Source organism: Amphiprion ocellaris, chromosome 23, assembly GCF_022539595.1.
Source record: "Amphiprion ocellaris isolate individual 3 ecotype Okinawa chromosome 23, ASM2253959v1, whole genome shotgun sequence".
Lineage (NCBI taxonomy): Eukaryota > Metazoa > Chordata > Actinopteri > Pomacentridae > Amphiprion > Amphiprion ocellaris.
This window is the reverse complement of record NC_072788.1, coordinates 8,763,602-8,788,528: the sequence shown is the minus strand read 5'-3', so window position 1 is coordinate 8,788,528 and position 24,927 is coordinate 8,763,602. Positions and strand designations below refer to the sequence as shown.

The 24,927-nt window shown below is 38.5% G+C and overlaps 1 protein-coding gene and 1 non-coding gene across 4 annotated transcripts; both read right to left on the bottom strand.

Moving 5' to 3' along the window:
• Positions 1–9,150: 9,150 nt before the first annotated feature.
• LOC111567539 (HAUS augmin-like complex subunit 6) lies at positions 9,151–23,878 on the bottom strand. 3 transcript variants are annotated; one of them, XM_023268727.3, is made up of 18 exons: positions 23,470–23,877; positions 22,339–22,434; positions 22,162–22,240; positions 21,694–21,826; positions 21,376–21,520; positions 20,373–20,435; positions 20,210–20,267; positions 19,811–19,984; positions 19,463–19,659; positions 19,215–19,344; positions 15,479–15,581; positions 15,336–15,396; positions 14,511–14,649; positions 14,310–14,408; positions 13,970–14,105; positions 11,297–13,243; positions 9,841–9,905; positions 9,151–9,712 (listed from the first exon to the last, which is right to left on the bottom strand). In XM_023268727.3, exons 1-16 carry the CDS (start codon positions 23,604–23,606, stop codon positions 12,567–12,569), a joined length of 2,427 nt encoding a protein of 808 aa, XP_023124495.2. In that variant the 5' UTR covers positions 23,607–23,877; the 3' UTR covers positions 9,151–9,712; positions 9,841–9,905; positions 11,297–12,566. The 3 variants fall into 3 exon arrangements, with proteins under 3 accessions (XP_023124495.2, XP_054863616.1, XP_023124496.2); XM_055007641.1 differs by having other exon boundaries at positions 23,697–23,877; XM_023268728.3 differs by lacking the exon at positions 14,310–14,408 and having other exon boundaries at positions 23,470–23,878.
• On the bottom strand, positions 15,125–15,255 carry LOC111567547 (small Cajal body-specific RNA 8). The gene has a single exon (XR_002746072.1). It is a non-coding gene; the product is annotated as a small Cajal body-specific RNA 8 (non-coding RNA).
• Positions 23,879–24,927: the final 1,049 nt, after the last annotated feature.

Here is a 24,927-nt window from a genome sequence, read left to right as displayed (position 1 = left end):
GAAGGTTTCCATCTCATTTCTACTCTGAAGCTCACCTTCTCCTGCTCAAACTGCTGACAAATGTTTCTGCTGCTCTAAAGTCTGGTCTCCAGAACTTCCTAAAAACTCTCAAAGGCTCTTCTGCTGCAGGTTGCTTTGTAGAACTGTTGCAGAAAACCTCACTAAACCACATGGAGGGGCCTCAAGATAGTCCTCCAAATGAAACTGTACAAAAACCAAACTAGTACAACCTAAATGCTAAAGTCTCCTACAGCCTACCAGAGAACCTCTGAGAACAGAGAATCAGGACAGGAACTCTTACCTTCTGGACAACCAACGCTGGTTAACAAACAAGAATACAGAATGTGTCTGACCAAAAACCTCTAAAGACTCACTACAGCCAAGATAAAGACACAACTCAGCTGCACCAAATCCACTAATCACTGCAAACATTAGCACCATGTGCTGACTGTGGCTAAAGAACCACATTTACCAAGACAACTATCCAGTACAAAGCCCTAAAACACACCAAGAAACACATTAAAGATGATTTTACTGCTGGAAGCTGCAAGCCAACGCCTAAAGAACAAATTAAAGCAATGGAGCAAAACCCGGTTCAGTGGTGAAAGAAGCAGAGGAAATGTTTGTCTGCAGCTAAATAAAGCAGGAAGACACTGAGCTGCTCAGGTGTTCCTGATAACACCAAGCAGCCACCTGGACAGCCAATAGGAACGCAGCTTACTGGAAGTCCAGAGGGCTGGGTTAGTCAAGGAAATTTGGTTTAAAGTTGAAGCAGAAAGTTAGCAAAGAAAGTTGAAAACCACCTTCTGATACCTGAAATCTCTGAGTTTTCACACAAAGAACACCTGAACATGTCAAACTGGTTCCATAGTAGAACCATCATTGTAAAAACGTTATAGTATGGTGTGTTGCTCAAAAAACATTAGGACCAAGCTGTCTAGGGTCGCTGAGGAGCAACACAAAAACAGGACAAACGCTAGTTTCCAGGGGGTTAGGCGGCTATTTATTTGAAAGAGTAAGTTTACAACAACACAACATGTGAGCAGAAAAATCACAAAGTCTGTCTTTAGTTCAGCTGAAAATATTAGTTTTTGTCTTTTTTATTGACCAAACTTTTCAGGAAGTAGATGAAGAATAATTAAAGCTCTCATGTAGAAGTCCAACTTGTTTTGGATCCTTGTGGAGAGTTTAATCTTAGAGTTTGTAAAGCTGTTGAGTTTTTAGAGTCACATGGATTGTTTTGACATTTAATAACCGAGTCCTGAAATAAAATTACAATTGTGGATTTCTGTCATTTAGTCTGGGCTAAACAAATAACAGCAGCATAAATCTCAAACGTCATTATGAGGAGTCTGGATTGAGGTTTCTCACTTGATAATGATCAAAACATGAAATTTAGGTTGATTTAAAGGAATATTTCACCTTAAATCTTTGAATGTTGACCTAAAAGGTTGGTTTCAGGAAGTATTCCATCTACAAGGTCCTCACACATCCACCTTAAAGGAACATTCCACCAAAAATCCTTGGACATGCACCTAAAATGTTGGTTTAACCGAGTATTCCATCCAAAATCCTCAAAGAGACCTGAGGGGCTGGTTAAAAGGAATATTCCACCTAAAACCTCAAATATAGACCCGAAAGGGTGGTTTAGAAAAAATCCTTCAATGTAGACCAAAAAAGTTAGTATGGAGGAATATTCCACCTGAAATGTAGACCTGAGAAGTTGGTTTGGAAGAATATACCATCCTAAACATCCTTAAATGTAGACTAAAAGACGGTTTGGAAGAAAATTCCACCTAAAATCCTCCAATGTAGATCTAAAAGGTGAGTTTAATGGTATATTCCACCTAAAATGCACTACTGTAGACCTCGGAGGTTGGTCTGATGGTATATTCCACCCAACATCCTTGAACATAAACTTAAAAAGTTCATTCAAAGGAATATTCCACCTAAAATCTTCCAATGTAGACCAAAAAATCTTGGTGTAAAGGAGTATTCCACCTTAAATGTAGCCCTAAAGGATGGTTTGGAGTAATATTCTACTCTAAAATCTTCCAATGTAGACCTAAAAGGTTGATCTGATGGTATATTCTACCCAACATCCTGGAACATTTACCTAAAAGGTTGGTTTAATGGTATATTCCCAGAAGAACCCTTGAACATTGGGCTTAATGATATATTCCACCCAAAATACCAAGAAGTCAGTGTAAAGGAAATGTAGACCTAAAAGGATTGTTTAAACGAATATTTAAACGATTATTTTCATTATTTAATAATCTGTTATCAGTCAGAACCCTGGAAAACTTATTTTCATCAGTTTTTTTTAGTGGAAGTCACAAATAAAGGAGCTCTTGGTTTTTCCCGGCGTTACTGAGTCAAAAGCTGCTGTTTCAACACAGATATGTTCACATGTATCCACAAACCTCTCAGCACTCAAACACCCAGACAGGAGGCCGGCTGGACCGAGGCTCGGCGGCGTCCTCAGACCCACGAGTCACGGAGTCGCTGAACTTGTTGGTCCGGTTTGAAGGCCTCCGTGTGGTCCAGTAGAAGTCCATGTAGTCGGTGTTGGCTTTGAACCGCAGCGACTGGCCACCATCAGGTGGACCGGCTCGTCCTCGTAGGGCTCCTCCTGTAGCCTTGAGGGAACCACAGGAACATTCAGTAGCTGTTGGAGTTCTTCCTGTCAGGCTCGTGGTAGAACAGCTCTGAAGAATCTTGTACTTGTCTTATCTGGAACAATCTAACAGCCTAAACTATTAACAGCGGTGTAAAGAAGCAAACACACAGGTATAGATTAGGACTCAAACTAGATTTATTTTAGAAAACAAATCAGCTTAGAGGCATTTGTTCACACATGTGGCTGAATAAGAGGCCGTCCAATCAGATTCGAGGTCTTCACTCTGTAGGTTGTTTGTTGGGTGAGACTCTTGGACCTCCATCAACTGACGTGGATGTTTGATGGTCTTCCTCTCTAGTGCCAGATGATTCATCCATGAATTCAGCAGCTACAGACTGAAATGAAGCTCATGCTGCCGTTATTGAATTCCTGTTCCAGATTAGATGTTCAGAGCTCACCTTGAATGCAGCCGTCTGCTGTCTGATAGTTTTTCTCATTGTAGTCTTCAATAAAGTCTTTTTCCTCATGTCAGGATGTGGTGAGACTCTTTCTCAGTCGCTGCAGACGTCCCTCATTGTGCATCTCCAGAGAAGACACAGAAAAACTGGTCACTGCTTCAGCATCAAACGCTCTCCAGCACTGAGAGTGTTTTAGGAATTCATTCATTGTGTTGTGAACTTTGAAGGAGCAGAAACTTTACAGCTGCCAAAGATATGAGCTCCAATTCTGGATGTTTTAGGAAATGAAGTTCATCAAATGATCACTTGATTTTTGCTGATAACGCTCATTAAATTACTGAAGAAATCTAACATAAAAACCTGTAAACTCTCAGGCAGCTTTTGTTAAAGTTTGTCTATAATTCTATCATCATGTTCTGGAACCAGGACTCTGCAGAAGTTCCTACAAACAGATACTTGTGTGTTTCTATTTAAGGTCTCAGGTTTGAACGTACAGCAGAGGATTAGAAAGGAGTGACTTTAATGTTTAAATCAGTCCAGTAAATATTTGGAGTAAAAATGATTAAAATTTTGATTTAGATAGATTTGTGTCAAATAATATTGTAGAGTCTCACTTAAATATATCCAAATTAGTTCAGTGTATTTACATTTTATAGAATATTTGATTTCTTAATCTCAGTACTGTAGGGTCTGACCCTACATATTATAATAATGATAAACTTGAATCAGCTAAACTTACATAATAAATGTCACTGCACAATTTTAACCTGAACATTCATATTATTGAGGTAAATTTACATAAATCATGATATTCCAGAGTCTTAACTGAAATATGTCTAACATGAATCTTTTTGTATTGTGCTGATAAACAACAATAACCCGACTTTCAGAGAATATTTATTCACTGTGTATTGGGTAGTACTCATTTTGATTTAGACTGATTTGCATACAGAACCCTATGATGTTTATGGTTTACATCTGAGAACTGATTGCTAATAGTACAGAATATTATTTCTTGTTTTATGTGTGATAATTGGCAGTAAACATTCTAAGAAGTGGAAATTGACAGGGTTGTATATAGTGCTGTTCTTGCACAATATTTGTCACTTAATTGCGCTTAGGATACTGTCGTTGAGCTACCAGTTTTACAGAACAGGCAGATGTTGCAGCTAACGATGCTGTAATTCACATAAACAAGGAAAAAAGTTCATCATAATTTGAATGTTAACAGTCCAAAATGAAAAGGTCATATAGAGCTTTCCTATTGAGTTAAAGAGCCAAAAAGAAAACATGAAAAATACTTTGTAAAAACGAGAGGTCGGTAGTGGCTTTCATTTTTTCTTACAACTTTTCGGTGCCCCCCACCAAAATATCTGTTGTACCCCCCTGTGCCCCCCCACTAAAATTAATCTGGATCCGCCCCTGTCTGACATGAAAGCTCGGATCGTTCTGCAGTTACTGTCCTCACCGAGCAGCAGGTGGCGCTGTGAGCTCCTCCTCGTCCCAAAGCACACTATGGCATTTTTTTGCGCCAAAATTCATGATGATTTTTTTTTTTTCAAAGAAAACATTAGCATAGTGTTTTTCACGGCCTACTTTACGTTATTTCATCATATGGCACGTTTTTACAATATGTTGAAAAATGGCATTTTTTTTTCGACATAGTATACTGTGGCGTTTTTTTGCGCCAAAATTCATGATTTTTTTTTTTTCAAAGAAAACCTTACCATAGTGTTTTTCACGGCCTCCTTCACATTATTTCATCATATGGCACGTTTTTACAACATGTTGAAAAATGGCATTTTTTTTCGACATAGTATATATGGCGTTTTTTTGCGCCAAAATTCATGATTTTTTTTTTCAAAGAAAACCTTTCTGGAGTGTTTTTCACGGCCTCCTTTACATTATTTCATCATATGGCACGTTTTTACAACATGTTGAAAAATGGCTTTTTTTTTTCGACATAGTATAGTAAGGCGTTTTTTTTGCGCCAAAATTCATGATGATTTTTTTTTCAAAGAAAACATTAGCATAGTGTTTTTCACGGCCTACTTTACGTTATTTCATCATATGACACGTTTTTACAATATGTTGAAAAATGGCATTTTTTTTCGACATAGTATATATGGCGTTTTTTTGCGCCAAAATTCATGATTTTGTTTTTCAAAGAAAACCTTTCTGGAGTGTTTTTCACGGCCTCCTTTACATTATTTCATCATATGGCACGTTTTTACAACATGTTGAAAAATGGCATTTTTTTTCGACATAGTATACTATGGCGCTTTTTTGCGCCAAAATTCATGATTTTTTTTTTCAAAGAAAACCTTTCTGGAGTGTTTTTCACGGCCTCCTTTACATTATTTCATCATATGGCACGTTTTTACAACATGTTGAAAAATGGCATTTTTTTTTCGACATAGTATACTATGGCGCTTTTTTTGCGCCAAAATTCATGATGATTTTTTTTTTCAAAGAAAACCTTTCTGGAGTGTTTTTCACGGCCCCCTTTACATTATTTCATCATATGGCACGTTTTTACAACATGTTGAAAAATGGCTTTTTTTTTTTCTCGACGTAGTATACTCTGGCATTTTTTTGCGCCAAAATTCATGATGATTTTTTTTTCAAAGAAAATATTAGCATAGTGTTTTTCACGGCCTACTTTACGTTATTTCATCATATGGCACGTATTTACAACATGTTGAAAAATGGCTTTTTTTTTGACATAGTATACTATGGCGTTTTTTTGCGCCAAAATTCATGATGATTTTTTTTTTTCAAAGAAAACCTTTCTGGAGTGTTTTTCATGGCCCCCTTTACATTATTTCATCATATGGCACGTTTTTACAACATGTTGAAAAATGGCTTTTTTTTTTCGACATAGTATACTCTGGCATTTTTTTGCGCCAGAATTCATGATGATTTTTTTTTCAAAGAAAACATTAGCATAGTGTTTTTCACGGCCTACTTTACGTTATTTCATCATATGGCACGTTTTTACAATATGTTGAAAAATGGCATTTTTTTTCGACATAGTATACTATGGCGTTTTTTTGAGCCAAAATTCATGATGATTTTTTTTTTTCAAAGAAAACCTTACCATAGTGTTTTTCACGCTGTCCTTTACATTATTTCATCATATAGCACGTTTTTACAACATGTTGAAAAATGGCATTTTTTTTCGACATAGTATACTTTGGCGTTTTTTTGCGCCAAAATTCATGATGATTTTTTTTTTCAAAGAAAACCTTTCTGGAGTGTTTTTCACGGCCCCCTTTACATTATTTCATCATATGGCACGTTTTTACAACATGTTGAAAAATGGCATTTTTTTTCGACATAGTATAGTAAGGCGTTTTTTTGAGCCAAAATTCATGATGATTTTTTTTTCAAAGAAAACCTTACCATAGTGTTTTTCACGGCCTCCTTTACATTATTTCATCATATGGCACGTTTTTACAGTCAGTCCAGTAACCCCACAGCATCCCACTGTCTGATTAGAGGAGACCCACATCGCTCCGCGGCCAGACGGCAGATGAATCGCGCATGCGCAAAGTCGCTGCAGATCCCATCCATCCATCCATTATCTATACACCGCTTAATCCTCACTAGGGTCGCGGGGGGGCTGGAGCCTATCCCAGCTGACTCAGGTGAAGGCAGGGGACACCCTAGACAGGTCGCCAGTCTGTCGCAGGGCCACATACAAAGACAAACAAGCACTCTCACATTCACACCTACGGGCAATTTAGAATAATCAATTAACCTCAGCATATTTTTGGACTGTGGGAGGAAGCCGGAGTACCCGGAGAGAACCCACGCATGCACAGGGAGAACATGCAAACTCCATGCAGAAAGATCCCGGGAAAGCCGGGACGCGAACCAGGGACCTTCTTGCTGCAAGGCGAAAGTGCTAACCACTACGCCACTGTGCAGCCCCCGCTGCAGATCCCGTAAATGAAAATGTTTCTTCACTGTCATACTAAAATAAATCACTGCATTTAGCCTCTCGTTCAGAAACATATTTTGGGTGTTTTATACTCACTTTTTGTCTCTCCTACAACGTTGATTACAATTTCATGCGAACGGGAAATTATGCAAATTAGGCAATGACGTAACTTCTAGCGACTTTTAGGACAACCAACAGCTACTTTCCTTACTGAGGAATTGGCAACAATGCAACTGACGGACCATTACAGAGTTTTAGCTTTAAATATATATAAATCTAATCCTTTATTATTAAGAACCAGTGAACTCTTTGCTAACATTATCATTAATTGAAGTCTAAAACTGATTTAAATGATCAAATTAACACAATGAAGTAAAAAGCACTGGCAACCTGCAGATAATTTCAAGGTAAAATGCTGATTGTTCTTGAGGTTTCAGATGTGGAAATTCAATGCATTGATTTCTTATATTCAGGTTTTTTTGGTGGTTTTCAGTTGTGCCTCAAAACAAAGCATTTAGAGCTGTTGGAAATTAATATAGGTATTTTTTGTGACACTTTCTAACATTGTATGTGTTACGTTCTGTGGCAACGAACAAAACATGAGGAGACTGTACTGAATAGAATATCAAGTTTAAAGTTTAACAAATAAATGAATATAACAAAACAAAGAGTTAAGACTCAATCAAACATAGTCCACTGAACAGAAGATGAACCAAACATATTCCTCTAAACAGAAGAAAAAGAACAAACTAACACGAGGTGTGGGAGATCCAGCCAGGTGGGAAGCCAGAGAGAGACTGACTGCCCTGAGCAGTGCTTTGCAGTCCCAGCCCAGGGGCCACACCCACTTCCTTCCAGGGGCCACACCCACTTCCTTCCAGGTGCGAGCAATCCCACCTGATGATTCTTTCCGCAGCACCAGGACTTGGAGGAACCTCCTCCATCCATCCATCACAGTATGGACAAAGCAATAATTAATCAGTTAATGGAGAAAATGATTTGTAATACAGATGCTATCAACAACATTTCTTGTTCATTTTATTTAGTTGTCGGCCTTGAATGATGTCCAGTTGCCAGGACCACTAGTCTGCAGCTCACCAGTCCAATCCTGCAGCTCATCCACGCCGTCATCCTCTCTACAGACTAAATCAAGTAAGATTTATTTACTTTAAGTTAACTGTGTTTATGAATATAGAAAGTAATTGCTAACAACTAATACTTTTTGGGTGCTTTTATGCAGGAAAAGGGAAGCAGGATGCTACTGTGGATCTGCTGCAGTATCTGGAGAGGTCAGAGGAACGGTTCTAGGAACAGATCAGAAGACACCAAGACCTGATCACTGCCATGCTCCACAACATCCAGAGGACAGATGGAAATTCAAACACCTTGGTTGGACTGATGGGACGCATGGTGTCGGTACTGGAGCGACTGTCCCAGAAATAAACTGTATTGTCCACTACTTCTGCCTTTTATAGAAAAAAAAATCTTATTTTTTGTAAATTACATTACTTTTTATTTAACTTCATCTGTTTTGTATTTTTGCTTATGCACTTTGGGTGAATAAAAAGAAATTTGTGATGAGAGATGCGTTTTTTTGTCTGTAATCTACGGAGACTTCATTCAGTGTTTAGTGCACATTTCTGTTACACACATTGTGACAGATAATCAGTTGTGCGTTTCAACCAGATTCTTAGTCTTAAACATATCAGCAACATGTTTTTTTACTGTCACACAGAGCTAGGTAGATAAACTGCACTACTGCAGCAGATATATTATTGAAGTGTGCTTACATGACGTATCTACATACACTACTTACAAGAAGTTATTCAACTTTTGGGTGAAATTTATGGAAAATGTAAAACATTCATGCTATCACCATAGCATGAACTTTTTACAGAAACTTTTACGAGATCTCGCAAAAGTTTCTCGGGATTCTTCCCGTTTTTTTTTCCTCCATGTCCCTTCTGGCGCTCTGTAAGTTTCTGTTACTGAACTTTGGTAAACAACTGCAGACTTGTGTTAATGTTTGGTTGAGTGAAACAGATACAGTACAGGTGTATGCTTTCATATCTCCCATGCATTTGAGTGAACAATTGTCTAAAATTTCATTTTAAATCAACTAGGTATTACATACATATATTGATTTATTTCAGTGGCATTTGTTTAACACATGTATTTCATGCTTTATAACAATTAAAGCTGCATTTTAAGGCTAAATTCACATAAAGGCACCATGGCATATTTTGACATACATGCTTTATGTACTAAAATTGTAATTCAATAAAAAAAAATCACATGAATATTGGCAAAAATTTAAATACAAGTTGTGTAGATTAATAAGTTGCATAATAACCTGCACCAAGTCATAATACACATGTTAATATGCTCAATAAGTAGCTTGATTCCTAAGAGTAATTTAAAAACAATACCTGAGAAGACACTGCAATCTCATAGATATACAGTATATTAAGATTTTTTTCATTAGATTTCATGCTAAGGCACCTTTTATTCCTTTTCCAGAGAGTATACGGTCCTTTATCAGTTCTTTCCTGATAAAGATCAAGTGTTTGTTCCCAGGCAGCTTTATGTCTTGAGGCGTTTGTTTTGAGTGGTTTGCTGAGAAACTCCTTGACTGCTCCCTCTGCTGTGTATTAAACCATACTGGTGTCCGTTTTCATCAGTCGGCAGCTTGAGATAAAACCGTGAACAAATGAAAATCAGTGAACGGAAAAAACTGTGGAAATTGAATCAGATCCTTTGTATTTTAAAAAAAAAACCAGTTGTGTCTGTGTGTATGAAAACATGGAAAGACTTACTTTTCTTTTACTGCTTTCATTCTCAACATTCGGTGCGTCGTGCAGCTTCAACGCTTCCTCCAGTTCTGCAGATACAAAGTCACACATCAGACTGAATGCTCTCCTCCTTATCTACTATTACACACCTTGATCCTTTTAGATCAGGGGTGTCAAACACATTTTAATTCAGGCTCCACATTCAGGGTCGGACCAGTTGAATCATACCACAATAACCTATAAATCACAACAACAACTCCAAAGTTTTCCTTTGTTTTCATGCAAAAAATACTCACATTTAAGGAATTATCTTTTTACAAAACATGATGAACAACCTGAATTTTTTTAAGAAAAATAAATTCAATTTCAACAACATTATGCCTCGGTATCATTTACACATTAAAACTTACAGATCACAGAGTGTCTACAAAGGAACACAACATTTAGTCACAGGTATCTGGAACTGAACAGTATAGTATTTTACTTTATGATCAATATGACAAAAATCAGACAAAAAACAAAAACAAGACAAAATATTTGAAAAATGAGACAAAACGACAAAAGAGAGAAACAAAATGATAAACAAAAAAAAGACAAAAAAGTTACAAAGCAACAAAAAAAATGGACAAATGACAAACACGAGAAAAAATTGCACAAATGACACAAAGGAGACAAAAAATGACAAAAGTGAGAAACAAAATGACAAAACAAAAAAAAGACAAAAAAGTTACAAAGTAACAAAAAAAATGGACAAATGACAAAAACGAGACAAAAAATGACAAAAGTGAGAAACAAAATAACAAAAACATTGACAAAAAAAAAGCAAAGATGGCATGTGACCCTGCATGTCTTCAAATCCAATTAATGGATGAAATCACTTGAAAGTCTCAAGAACATGAGTAAACGGAGGATTCTACCATGGAAAACTTTAATGAAGCTGCACCATTTCTTTTGACATACAATAATGAATTTGTAGTTTACTTATGCATTTTAAAATTAGATTTATATACAATGACACTGCCAGTCTAATGCACATGTTCCAGGTCTTCACAAGATTTAAAAGTTTCATTATCAGTCCAAATACAAAAATTACATTCTAAAAATAACAGGCCATGGCTAACAGGTTTGGGAATTAAATACAGATACTGTCTCCATATTAATGCTCTCACAGTACTGTGAAAACACAATTAATCAATAAAGTACTATTTAAAATAAAACAACTGTGCCATGATGCTTGTTAGGAAACATTTTGCAGGTCACAGATCATGCAGATCGCAGATCATACAAAGTATTTGCTGTTAAGTGTTGCTCAAAGGGAATCCATGAGATTCTTTAGATTACTTGGGTTTATCGCTAAATTTTGAAAGGTCATCAACTTGTTATGTGAATCACTTTTCAGTCTTGTTGATTAACTTTAATAATGTGTTGGCTCTGAAATAGCCATACTGGTTGACCCCTAAATTTTGCAAGACTGTCTTACCTGTATGCCAAAAAGGCAACTGGCCGCTGGTGTCCATGTTCATCAGTCATTGAACCCACACTTGGTGGTTCCACAATAACATCGAAGATGATGCCTAAGTGGGTGGACAAAAACAAACAAAAAGACTTTTTTTTTTATATAAGGATATGCTATAAGTAATGACTTAGAAGATGTTACTGGTTCTGCAGTTCTCAAAATCCTAAATAACTCGAAGTCTAAGCGGCGTGTGAACTTAATGAACAGACAGCTAGTGTTCACAAGGCAAAAAAGTACTGAATTTACTTGAAAAATTGGTCTTTCCCAACAACAGCTAGACATTGTTCCATTTTCACACAACCACTGTAATACACTGTTAGTTTTAACTCTTTGGGAGAGCAGCTCCCAGCTCTGCTCAGAGAGCAGCACATCCTTCACTGGCTTTGGCCACAAATCACCCTCCTCTGCCAGACAGAGAAGACACAAGATGCACAGAAAATGAAGACTTTGCTTCAGATGTAATATAATAATAAACATATTCTAGCAATGGAGAACACCAGGACTCCAGATTCTCCCCATGGTCCTAAAGCCCGTTGCTATTGTTTCTGCCATTGCAGACTGTGGTGGACAGAAAAAGTTTTTTGGAGTGGCACAAATTCATTTATGTAAAATTTTATTGTGACTCCTGATGATTTTGTAAATAGTTGTGCAAAAGCTCCTAAAAATTTCCTGCATTTTAATGCAAATAGTGGCATACAACTGTGTTGACTGCTAAATTTGCACATTATTTTATGACGCAAACAATTTATATTTACAGAATAAGTTCTGAAAAGGATTCATTACACGTGCTTATGGTGTCCACGATAAAAATTTTTAAAAAATCTAACTTTTTCCTACTCGGACTTTGTATTTTTTCCTGCAATTTTAGGTCAAGTGTGTTGATACATTAAATAAACATGCTTTAGGCATTTAAACAAAGTTCAGTGTTGCATTATTCCAAATTTTTTACACCAATTTTTACACTTTTACTGCAAATGAATATCGGCTCCAAATATTGTTATCGGCCTCCTCTAATTACTAATAATCGGTATCGGTCCTGAAAAACCCGTATCGGTCGATCACTAGTTCACCTTTTAATTTTATTCAAGCAGTTCATGTTCAGTCTATTAATTTAAATCAATAAACACAGAAAACTACCAGTGCATGAAATGTAAGTCACTTTCCAGCTATATACAAGTATTAATAAAATCACAACAGACAACTTAAGAGGCAGCAGAATAGTTGGTAAGAATCGTTAACACTTCATGTCATCTATTGGGGAGAATGTGATGAGTTTGGGGAGGCTGTACTCCTGCTTCTTTGGAGGCGAGTGTGTCTCCAGAGCATCTAGATCCAGTGAGAAGACCTTGTCTGTGGGTTGTGTTGTTGCAGGTTCCATCAGCCAGTCTCTGTCCGACCCCTTGTAATCAGACACAAGACACTCGGGTGTCTTTTCCATCAGTGAGGCCTGACGATGACGTGTGGTCAACGGTGACTGAGTCGATTCAATTTTCAGCAATGGGATCAGCAACTCCTCATCTTCACTCCTCATATCTACAGTTTCATCGTCAAGGCTCAGCAGACTGTCGCAACTCGGCATTTCAGGGAGAGTTTCGTGTTGGAGGGAGAACTGGACCGAGCTGCTGCCGCTCAGACTGTCCAAGGGCTCTGCGTTAAAAGTGTCCCATGAAAAACTGGACTTGAGTAAAGCCCCCTGTCTGTCAGCATGGGGGCCTCCGTGGAGCATCACAGCAGGGGTGACGCTGCAGGAGACGTTATGCGAGGCGGCGTCGGGGCTCAGCAGCAAACTGCAGGGTTCAGGGAGGGGACTGAGGCGCCTCATTATGCTGCCGTCAAAGTCAGCTGACTGCTGGATTTTCTTAGCGTTGTCTTCCTCCACAGCCTTTCTCCAGGAGCTTTTCACATCCAGAACTGAAGAAAACAGGGAAGAACTGTGTCAATTTCCCAACATAATGCATTACAACACCATTATCAGAGGGTTCCTTCACAATTTTGACATTTACAAATGTGATTCTTTTCCACAAGTATTTGACTTCCAAGTGCAAACAGCTACCTGTTCAAGTAAATAAACAGTTTTAAAATCCAACAGTTAACATGAATGTTCCATTCTAATTATGTATGTCAATGATATCTCTGCCCATAGGACCATTGCTACCTAAACCTGCTATTTTCCCTTTACATACTGGGAAAGTATTGTTCCCAATATTTGTGTCTTTTAGAAGGAAAAAAAAGCAGAAAAAGTTCATTTTCTTAGGATCAGTTTGGTCTTGTTTATGTTGTCCATGGAAACAATACCTAACAGGCATAAAGCTATAGTGTCCTTACAAAGAGAAGACAGTCTATTTACTTTTCTGATAAAAAAAATAAAAATCGCTGCACAGGTCAAATATTCAGACAGCCTACAAAGTGATATACATTGACTGCTCAACTTGTATGATCACTGTTTGAGAAGAAAATTATATTTTAGACCCCAGAAGAGATGCAATGGAGTGGAAACCGACTTTTTCATATTGTGGAGGAATCCCAGTTTAAACATTTATCTTAACATTTTCTATAAATGGTATTTTTTCCTTATTGTTCACACAGAATTCAGATTTAAAAGACATGAACACTGGAGGAAAATGGCTTATAACTTACTCAAGCTTTCAGGAGTACGCGGCAGCTGTTTTCTAGTAGAGAAAGGATCTCTTTGAAGAGAGCTCAGAAGGCCCTCCAACTCCGAACCTTTAACGCTGTCCTCTGATGGACTGGTTGTAGCTATAGCATCTGCAAACTAAAATACACACACATTAGACAGGAATCAGTCAGTTACATTAGACTCATCTCTTTTTATCTCACATTAATGTATGAACGTGAGAAATAAAAATAAATTGCAACTATTTATGGTGGTGGGAATTTTACTCTTTCTGCTGTAGCAACCAAATTTCCCCTCAGCAATTAATAAAGTATTTCTCTTCTATTACAGTGTTTACAATACCTGATCAGCAAGGTTGTCACATTCCAAGTCAATTATCTGAGCCTTGGTCTTAACGGGAGCCACTTTCTCATGAACATTGCTGCTCTTTTTCACACTGGCCTAATAAACAAGTACAGATTCATCAGATACACTAGTTCAACAGGTGGAGTTAATCCAAAAAACAAAAAAAAGTAACATAAAACAAAAGCTGAGAACACTCACCTGTGGTGGTTGTACAGGTGGAGCCCTAACAGGAGGGGATGGAGGCGTGTCAAAAAGCCAGTCGAGAGATGTGTTTGCTCGTGGTGCTTCCATGGTCGCAACAGGACTTCCAGGCCTCTCAGCTGTTGCAAGGAAGGAACTATTTCCAAGAGACAACATTTTGTCATTTGAAATACATTCTGTACACAGGTAGAGTGAAACCAACACAGAGTACTTTTACCGTAGCTATTAGCTTGTTTTGGGGCCTTAGCTAAGTGCTAATCCTAAAGCAAAGATGGCATGTGACTCTGCATGTCTTCAAATCCAATTAATGGATGGATGAAATCACTTGAAAGTCTCAAGAACATGAGTAAACTGAGGATTCTACCATGGAAAACTTTAATGAAGCTGCACCATTTCTTTTGACATACAATAATGAATTTGTAGTTTACTTATGTATTTTAAAATTAGATTTATATACAATGACACTGCCAGTCTAATGCACATGTTCCAGGTCTTCACAAGATTTAAAAGTTTCATTATCAGTCCATGAGAGTATTACTCAGTGGTCTTAAAACACTTTGTGCTCATTTATGCTACATTTCAGTCCAACTTAGTATTGTTATACAGAAACAAAATGTCTGCTCCGTATCTGTCCGTGGCGATTTCTCTCAATTCACCACGGTCATCAGAGAGCAGTGATGCTGTAGGGAGGACTAGTGGTGGACAGATTACTGCTTAGACCTGCCCAGGTATCTGCCCCCCATCAGAACCCAACCACCACACACACTTAAAACTAAACACTATCCCAGTTCATAATGTCATTAGGCTTACAGCTGTTATTACCTCCTGACAGAGCAACTGGGATGTACACCCTCCTGTGATTTACCCTCTGCAGGCTTCTCTTCTGGGAAATAAAAGTACAAACTTCGGTTACAAACCAAAACTGACTTCACACGTGGACTGTATTAGAATCTGATGCTGCTCACCAAGAAGTTTAGCCGGGTACTGGGAGAAGATGCTACTTCTGTAACTAGCTTCAGCTGCTGGTTCAAAACACAGTGGAGCCATTGGAGAGAGGAAGCCAAGAGCCTAAAAACAGAAGAGAAAAAAAACAGCTCAGGCAACATCAAGTAAAAAAAAAAAATCCTGCAAAGAAAGCAAAATTAGCTTAATTTGAAATACACCACTCAGCCACAACATTTAAACCACCTATTATTCCTAATCTTTAACTCTTTGCAACGTTCCTCAAACCATCCCTGAACATTTGTAGCACTGTGGTAGGAGGCATTATCCTGCTGGAAGAAGCAACTGCTATGTATGAACCATGTTGATAAAGTCACAAGCCAATTGGAGGAGCTTTCAATGTGATTTTTTACTGGCACTCTGTAAAGTTTAACTGCAGGTACACTGCAGTGTCTACACTGCTATACTATATAATATGCTAGAAATGGATCTGAATGTCAGATCCCAGCTCATCTCAAATTACAGACTAATGGATATTCAATATTAGACTCAATTGGGTTTTCTCAACATGTAAATAAACCAACTCATAGTTTTAATCATACCCTTGACCTCGTTCTGACTTATGGCATAGAAATCAAACAGTTAACAGTACTTCCCCGGAACCCTCTTCTTTCTGACCATTTTATGATAACATTTCAATTTACAACAATAGATTGTATAGGAGTTAAGAATAAATATCATTACAGTAGATGTCTGTCTCACAATTCGGTGACTAAATTTAAGGAAATAATACCCTCTCTATTTAGTCCAGCACCACTTACTGATATAATGGAAGGGAAATATTATAATTTTACCCCCACAGAAGTGGATTATATTGTTAATAATGCTGCAGCCTCACTGCGTACAACACTTGATAGTGTTGCACCTGTAAAAAAGAAAGTTCTATCTCAGAGAGGACCTGCTCCTTGGTATAATTCCCAGCTGCGGACTTTAAAGCAGGCGTCCCGAAAGCTGGAAAGGAAGTGGTATTCCACTAATTTAGAGGAAGTTTATGTAGCTTGGAAAAATAGTCTAGTAATTTATAAAAAAGCTCTTCGTAATGCCAGGACAACATATTATTCATCTTTAATAGAGGAAAACAAGAACAACCCCAGGTTTCTTTTCAGCACTGTAGCCAGGCTGACAAAGAGTCAGAGCTCTGTTGAACCTTGTATTCCTTTAGCTTTGAGCAGTAACAACTTCATGAGCTTCTTTACAAATAAAATTATTACGATTAGAGAAAAAATTACTCTGGCCCTTCCTGCAAATGTCACAGATGTATCATCGAGTACAGATGCTTTAGAATTGGCTGTAAGACCAGATGGATATTTAGAATTTTTCACCCCCATACATCTCTCTGAACTCATTTCAATAGTTTCTACATCCAAACCATCAACATGTCTTTTAGATCCTATCCCAACTAGACTGTTCAAGGAGGCTTTACCTTTAATTAATTCCTCAATGTTAGATCTGATTAATCTCTCTCTAGTAACAGGTTATGTACCACAGGCTTTTAAGGTTGCTGTAATCAAACCTTTACTTAAAAAGCCCACTCTAGATCCAGATGTTTTAGCCAACTATAGACCAATTTCCAACCTCCCATTTCTCTCCAAAATTCTGGAAAGAACAGTTGCAAATCAATTATGTGAACATTTACAAAGGAATAGCTTGTTTGAAGAGTTTCAGTCAGGCTTCAGAGTGCATCATAGCACAGAAACAGCTCTGGTGAAAGTTACTAATGACCTTCTCATAGCGTCAGATAATGGACTGGTCTCTATACTTATTTTATTGGACCTTAGTGCAGCATTCGATACAATCGACCACAAACTTTTATTACAGCGACTAGAACATTCTATTGGCATTAAAGGGACAGCACTGGACTGGTTTAAATCCTACTTATCAGACAGGTTCCAATTTGTGCATGTCAACAATGACTCTTCTGAGCATACTAGGGTTAATCATGGAGTTCCTCAGGGTTCTGTCTTAGGACCAATACTGTTCACATTATACATGCTTCCCTTAGGCAACATTATTAGGAAGCACTGTATTAATTTCCATTGTTATGCTGACGACACTCAATTGTATTTATCTATGAAGCCAAATGAAACTAATCAGCTAGCTAGACTGCAAGATTGTCTTAAGGACATAAAGACCTGGATGACCTATAATTTCTTACTACTAAATTCAGACAAGACTGAAGTCATTGTATTTGGCCCCAAACATCTTAGAGAATTGCTTTCAAAGCATATAGTTACTCTGGATGGCATTACATTGGCCTCCAGTACTACTGTGAGGAACCTCGGTGTTATCTTTGACCAGGACATGTCCTTTAACTCGCACATAAAACAAATCTGTAGGACTTCCTTTTTCCACCTGAGAAATATTGTGAAAATCAGGAACATCCTGTCTCAGAGTGATGCAGAAAAACTAGTCCATGCATTTGTTACTTCTAGGCTTGACTACTGTAATTCCTTATTATCAGGTTGTCCCAATAGCTCTCTGAAATATCTACAGCTGATCCAAAACGCTGCAGCCAGAGTACTGACGGGAGTTAGCAAGAGAGATCATATTTCTCCTATATTGGTTTCTCTTCATTGGCTTCCTGTTAAATCTAGAATAGAATTCAAAATCCTTCTTCTGACATATAAAGCTCTTAACAACCAATCTCCATCATATCTTAAAGACCTGATAGTACCATATTATCCTAGCAGAACTCTTCGCTCTCAAACTGCAGGCTTACTTGTTGTTCCTAGAATCTCTAAAAGTAGAATGGGAGGCAGAGCCTTCAGTTATCAGGCACCTCTCCTGTGGAACCAGCTCCCAGTTTGGGTTCGGGAGGCGGACACCCTCTCTATTTTTAAGACCAGGCTTAAAACCTTCCTTTTCGACAAAGCTTATAGTTAGGGCTGACTGGGGGACCCTGACGGGGTGAGCTGGTGTTTTCATTTGCACAACTGACTTCCCCTCTTGACGTCCCTTTAGTTTGCCCCTAGTTATGCTGCTATAGGCCTATAGGCTGCTGGGGGACCTCTCTTGATGCACTGAGCCCTTCTCTAACTACCTATGTATTTACTATATATACCATTATTGCATTACATTCACTCTGTTTCTTTCTGTGTCCTTTCTCCGAGTGTCCCTGGTCCCAGAGCTGGATGCTGGATGCTTCAGATGTGTGGCTGTGTTTTATGGTCCTTGTGTCCCACCCCCCACCTCTCTATCTCTACCCCTCTATCTGTATCCCTCTATCTCTACCTCTCTACCTCTACCCCTCTACTTCTATCCCTCTATCTCTACCTTTCTACCTCTTCTGTCCCTCTCAACCCGCCCGGCCAGCAGGCAGATGGGTCCCCCCACATTAGAGCCGGGTTCTGCTCGAGGTTTTTTTCCCTGTTAAAAGGGTGTTTTCCTTGCCACTGTCGCCTTTTGGCTTGCTCTGGGGGTCAGGCATATGGGTTCTGTAAAGCGTCTCGAGACAATTTGACTGTAATTGGCGCTATATAAATAAAATTGAATTGAATTGAATTGAATTTATGGGCAACATGGAAAGCTTAAGGCACGATATTATGACAAAGTAGTACATCCCAGTTGTATGTACATGCATTTGTACAGTCTATGTGTAGCTGCAGCATGTATTGACAGCAAGACTGACTGTTCACTTGTAGCTTCATATAACTCATGTCTTCACAGGTGCATATGCATTGTAGTTATGCTATCACTCACAGGATCTTCATTCAGAAAAGAGACGAGGGGAGTTTCTTTCACAGTCTCCATCCACTTCTTCTCCCAGTCTGCCTCCAGCTCTCTGATGGCATTCCTGACTTCAGGAATTTCTTCCTTAGAAATCTTCTGCCTGAGAGTTGGAGAAATGCAAGGATAACAACTCTTTATTTGGTAGTTTCAGTTAGAGAAAGCAAAACCATTTGGTGCCGACTACATTCTCTTCCAGCTGCTATTGCTTAACCAAATACCTGATGAGGTGAAGGTCCTGCAGCATCCGGGCCATCTGATGACATTTCTGCTGTAGTTGCTGAGGACTGACCTGGGCTTTGGGGGCATGAGAGACCTGGAAACGTTCTTCTTTCAGAAGCTGTGATGCATAGTTCATCAGCTCCATCACACACAGGAGGTTCAGCTGGCCGCCTTCATACACATTCCCTGAACTTAACTGGAAAAACATACACAGATAAAATGTGACTGGTAACACTTTTAAAAGGGACATTCAAGTACAGGCGCAAAAATCAAGAGAGCAATCCTTTGTCTTATGTACAGAATTCCCAGAGTAGCAAAATGAATTACCCCATTATCTACACGCTCACCTGATGTGGAAGCTTTTCAATTCTCTCCAGCAGACAACGAGGAATTCTGAGGACTCCATCCATCCCGTCCAAAATGTATTGATCTGCATCCCCCTTCAAAACACTTTCCACTGCATTCTTGTCCTCTTTGATCGTCGACAGCATTCCATCAATGGTCGACCACAACAACTGCACCTACGACAACAAAGTACTCTTGTGAGCAAACATAAAAGGGACTCAAAAAAAAATCATTTCTATTGTAGTATTTCACAAGCTGCCCCCAACACTGGTCATACAAGAACTTGTCAATAGTATAAATTGATTTAGAGACACATCGCGTTTTCCCTGTTTTGTCTCATTAATACAAATTCACAAATCATATTTCACATTTAGCAGTTCCACAAACACAGCATTGCAAACCTTTTTAATCTTCTCAGCTGGAGAATCTCCCTCTTGTGTAGAATCACTGCTGTGACGCCTGAAAACACAAAGCCCCATTTGTTCAGTGCGTCTCAGATCAGTTTAAGCTATCAAGACTTTTTTTTTGTTCAAAAAAGAAAGAAAGAAAAAACGTTATACATACTTAAGTAGCTCATCATACTTGGCACCATCTGCTCTGATGTCCCTCATAGACTTCACCAGAAGCCTTCACAAGAGGATAAACAAAAGACAAAACTTTATTTAAAAAATGCCACAGGCAGTTGAAACCCACTGTCCTGTGAAAGTCCATAAAACAAACTGTTGTGCCATCGCTGGAAAACACATTAAGAATATTGAGGAGGACTGCATTCCTTTTTGGTGACCACTTGTTCTGCTACTGTTCATCTCTTCATCACGTATTACTGCAACACTTCATGGCTCCCAGTCATCATTAAGAAAATGTCTTTCACCTGTGCTTGTCCTGCTTTGACAAATCAGAAAGTCTGCTGCAAAAACAGAGCTACTGGTTGTTAAGCCTCCCAGCAGTGACCAACTGGCGTCGTTAACCACGGCCTTACCAATTAGTTCACGTGAAACAGGTGGGGGGGCTTGAAACAAGCAGTCAATGAAACATGCAACACCAAGAATGCTGATCTAAAATGAAAATGAAACACTTCTGGAAAAAAATGCTCAAGAGGACAGAACACGACCAGAAGAAGCAGTAACAGAAAGAGGACAAATACAAAAATTACATTCTAAAAATAACAGGCCATGGCTAACAGGTTTGGAAATTAAATACAGATACTGTCTCCATATTAATGCTCTCACAGTACTGTGAAAACACAATTAATCAATAAAGTACTATTTAAAATAAACAACTGTGTATTCGAGCTCTTATGTCTCAACATAAGCAGAAGATTAAAACATAAATATAGAAAATGCACACCATTATATTCAGCAGCAACTTTTACAACTGTTGAAACAGTAAATGAGAGAATGAGAAGTTTTGATCACAAAATCTTACATTTACAAGTGATTTTATTTTTGTTGCATTTATGAAACACAACTGATATTTTGGGAGAAAAGCATCTACAGCTTGCCTCAACTAATGTAAATATAACGTAAGAACTCTGTCCAGCTGTCAGTAGAGACGATCAAGGACTTACTGGGCTCGTCTCTGGTACTCGTGAAGAAAACGATCCTGATCCACCGCAGTTTTCAAAAACCTCGTACGGATCAGACTGAATCTCTTAACTGCCATATCCAAGGTGGAAGCAGGCGTCGCTGCATCCTCAGGAATCCAACTGTCATCTAACAATGACAAGATTCAAAATTATTCAATAGATTTTTTTTTACAAGCCAGAGCTGCATACCAAATTAAAATAAATAGGATAAAAAAAACATGTCCAATGATGCGTCACTCTACACTTCCAGACTGTAGTCAGATCACCAATACTGGTTATCAGTACTGAAATAAAATGTACCTGTGGTGAATGTCTTCATTTCCTGCAGCATGACATGATTGGTCAAATGAAGCATCAAGCTGGTAAACTTGGGGCCTCCAGGTGAGAGAAACAATGACGCCACCACTTTAGATCCAGCATTCACAGCTTCATCCTAGAAGCAGTTAAATGGACGATTATCAGCAGTAGCATAGTATACAAATGTTTGCGTTGGGTAGTAAACAAGTGTCAGGCACAGGCAATGTGTGAAGAGATGGATGACATGCAACTAAAGAAAATTCTGCCCAGACTGACTTATGTTGGCCTGAAGTTATCGTTATACATTGACACATAGAAATTTGAGCGTAAAATTTCACCAGAGTGCAGAAAATTAAATGCTTGATGTTCAAAATTCCCTGGGTGGACATCACAGCCTAATGTGTCCCCCAAAAACATTTCAAACAAAATCTACAGCAAAGGGAAAACATATTATCACATTTAGATTCTTACCATTATTTCTCGAAGCCAAGCACAGGTAATTTTGCGGAACTCAGCATCTGCTTTGTGATTCAAAACAGGCCAGCAGTGTCTAACCCAAAACAGGCATGAAAAGATTAACCACTGATACTCATCACAACAGGACTTCATAGACCTACTTATACAGAAATAACAGGTGTCTAACTTTACCTGTATGCCTCGTGAAATCGAGTCGGGTTGAGTTTCTCCAGCAAGAAATGGGTCACGATGTAGAAGGCATCTTTGTTTGGTTTGTCAAACATATTCCTGTTGGGAATAAAGAACCATTTATTCGACTAATACTTAAAGCAACAAGTGTTGGAAAATATAATGAAGTGTAGACTCTTTCTACTATGTCTTCACATATTTTTAATATGCATCTAAAATATATAAATACAGAGGTTAAAAAATAATGCCGGTAATCGTTTAGAAGGGTGAAAATGTATTGATGACACGTGCTTCTAAGAAAAGTCCGTATGGGTCATCCTGTGTCAAAAGAAGCTCTAACATGCTTGACCCGCAAGCCTTCCATATGCCATGATGCTTGTTAGGAAACATTTTGCAGGTCACAGATCAAGCAGATTGCAGATCATACGAAGTATAAACGTAAACAAAGAGTGCAATGGCACACAATGTGGCGATGCAGCTCATGGAGACAGGTGATAATCAGGTGAGAATCAGGTGAGAATCAGGTGAGAATCTGGTGATAACCTGGTGATAACCTGGTGATAATCATACTCCCTACATTGCCGGTATGACTTCTTACTTTCTGATCCTGTTTTCACCTTAGCTTACTTATATTTACTTTTAGTAATGTATTGTGCTCATATCTTATTGCTATTAAGCACTGGATTTATTCTCACGTTACTGTCATTTTTCTGAGCAATATCTGGCACAAAATTTCCCTCAGGATGAATAAAGCTCTAGCTTATCTTCTTTTTGAGGGGATTTTATTTCAGTTTAATCTAGGAGCTTCAGTTAAAAAAAGAAACTGGATTTCTTTTCTAGGTTCTTCAAGATTTTAACTCCCATCCACGAACTGAAAAAACTTCTTGGATGAGAGGTGAAATGTCTTCAAAAACCTACAAGAGAATTGCTTTTTTACTGAAAATCCAATATTACCATGATCTGGATAAGTGGACTGAAGATTACAGACCCTCCTCCTCTGGTTTCTTTTCTCCAGTGTATTATAATAATTCAGTACAAGAATAATTCTGTGAATGTAGTAGTTAAATAAATAGTCCAACACAGCACAGTTCGCCAATACTGCAATGTAAGAACATGTCAACTCTGTCCACTTACGGCCCCACGTTAATGTGTTTAACGGTAACGTTGGCTTTGCCGGCGAAGGACGACGTTGTAATGTCCGCTTGAAATCCCAGCCCGAGAAGAGCAAACCACAGATACTGTCCATTCTTCTTCTGCAGCACTGTCGCCATTATTCCGAGATGAAAATAGTTAGCCAGCTACCCTCCCTGCTAGCTAACTTCCCACTAGCTTCCTAGATTGTTCTGTGTTCGTCAACTTACATATAACAAAACGGGATAAAAATAGCAGAAGACCGCCGAGAAGCAGCTAAATTCAGCGTAATAAGATCCAACCAGGTTGTAGTTACATGTAGTTTCAACTGGCTGAGTTAATTTCTCAAACTTTAGAATCGGGAGCTGTGAAACACAAACCGCCAATTTTTCCAATAAAACCCGGAAGTTGTTGACAACTGCATCCGGATGACGACAGAAACCGCGACGTTACATACCACGTGACCCCAACTATCGTCGCAACGCTGTGACGTCAACGAGAACTTCGTTAACGCTTTGATGTGTAGACCACCATCAGGACATACCCATTTTCCATTGGATTTGGGTCACTTTTGACCCATGTTATGCATCAAAGGGTTAAGTCTTTTGGAATTTCCCCATGTCCATCACTTATGAGGCAGCTTTTGGCTTTTGAGAGCCTCAGAAAGAGAGTGGACACCCGAAGCCGTGCGATACTGCTGATTGACACAACATGAGCGAGACACAGGACCCCAAATTGCTCGCCTTTCAAAACAAAATGCTAAAACAAAAATATGAGACTGACAGAAGAAGATGGATGAATGAACAGCACAGGATGAGAATGGAAACAGTAGTGCTGAAGGAGGAGAAAACCCTCCTGCAGGGACAAATCGCGGAGAAAGAAAAAACATGAAGAATTACAAGAGCTCATCACTAAGACCAGAAAAGTAAAAACCTCCAACGGTCAATCACTGAGCAAAATGACATGATACGAACCCTGCTAGAAACCATTGACGCATGCACTAAGAAACTGGCAGAGCCTAAGTCAAGTCACACAGTTAGAAAACACAATGAAAGAGCAGCATGAGGCTGCAGTGAGCTGCCTGAGACAGGAGACAGAGGAAATAAAAATGAAATGCAAGCGGCAGCAGGACGATTTTCAGAAATTATCTGAAGAGCTGCTTGACATGAGCCAAAAACTGAGTTCTAGAAATATACAGGCAGATTTTGAAGAATTTCAGATGATTTAAAGGGTTTAATATCTCCAGACATAGAACTCTCACGGCTATGAAATTTGGTCAGGATGCAGACAAAATAGTTTACTGTAGATCCAAATGGTAAATAAATAACTTTTCCAATAAAAAGAAAAAAACAACTGCCAATCATGATAAAAGATCCCTTAAAATCCATAAATATGGCATATGAAATAAAATAAATATAGTTCTTTGAAAAATGTTATTCAGTTATTGCATTCATTTCACAG

Coding starts and splice junctions, on each gene's coding strand:
- LOC111567539 (XM_023268727.3), bottom strand. CDS start 23,606: ATGGCGACAGTGCTGCAGAAGAAGAATGGACAGTATCTGTGGTTTGCT. Junction 19,985..20,209: donor CAGCTGAGAAGATTAAAAAG/GTTTGCAATGCT, acceptor TTGTTGTCGTAG/GTGCAGTTGTTGTGGTCGAC. Junction 15,397..15,478: donor GTACCCGGCTAAACTTCTTG/GTGAGCAGCATC, acceptor TTTATTTCCCAG/AAGAGAAGCCTGCAGAGGGT.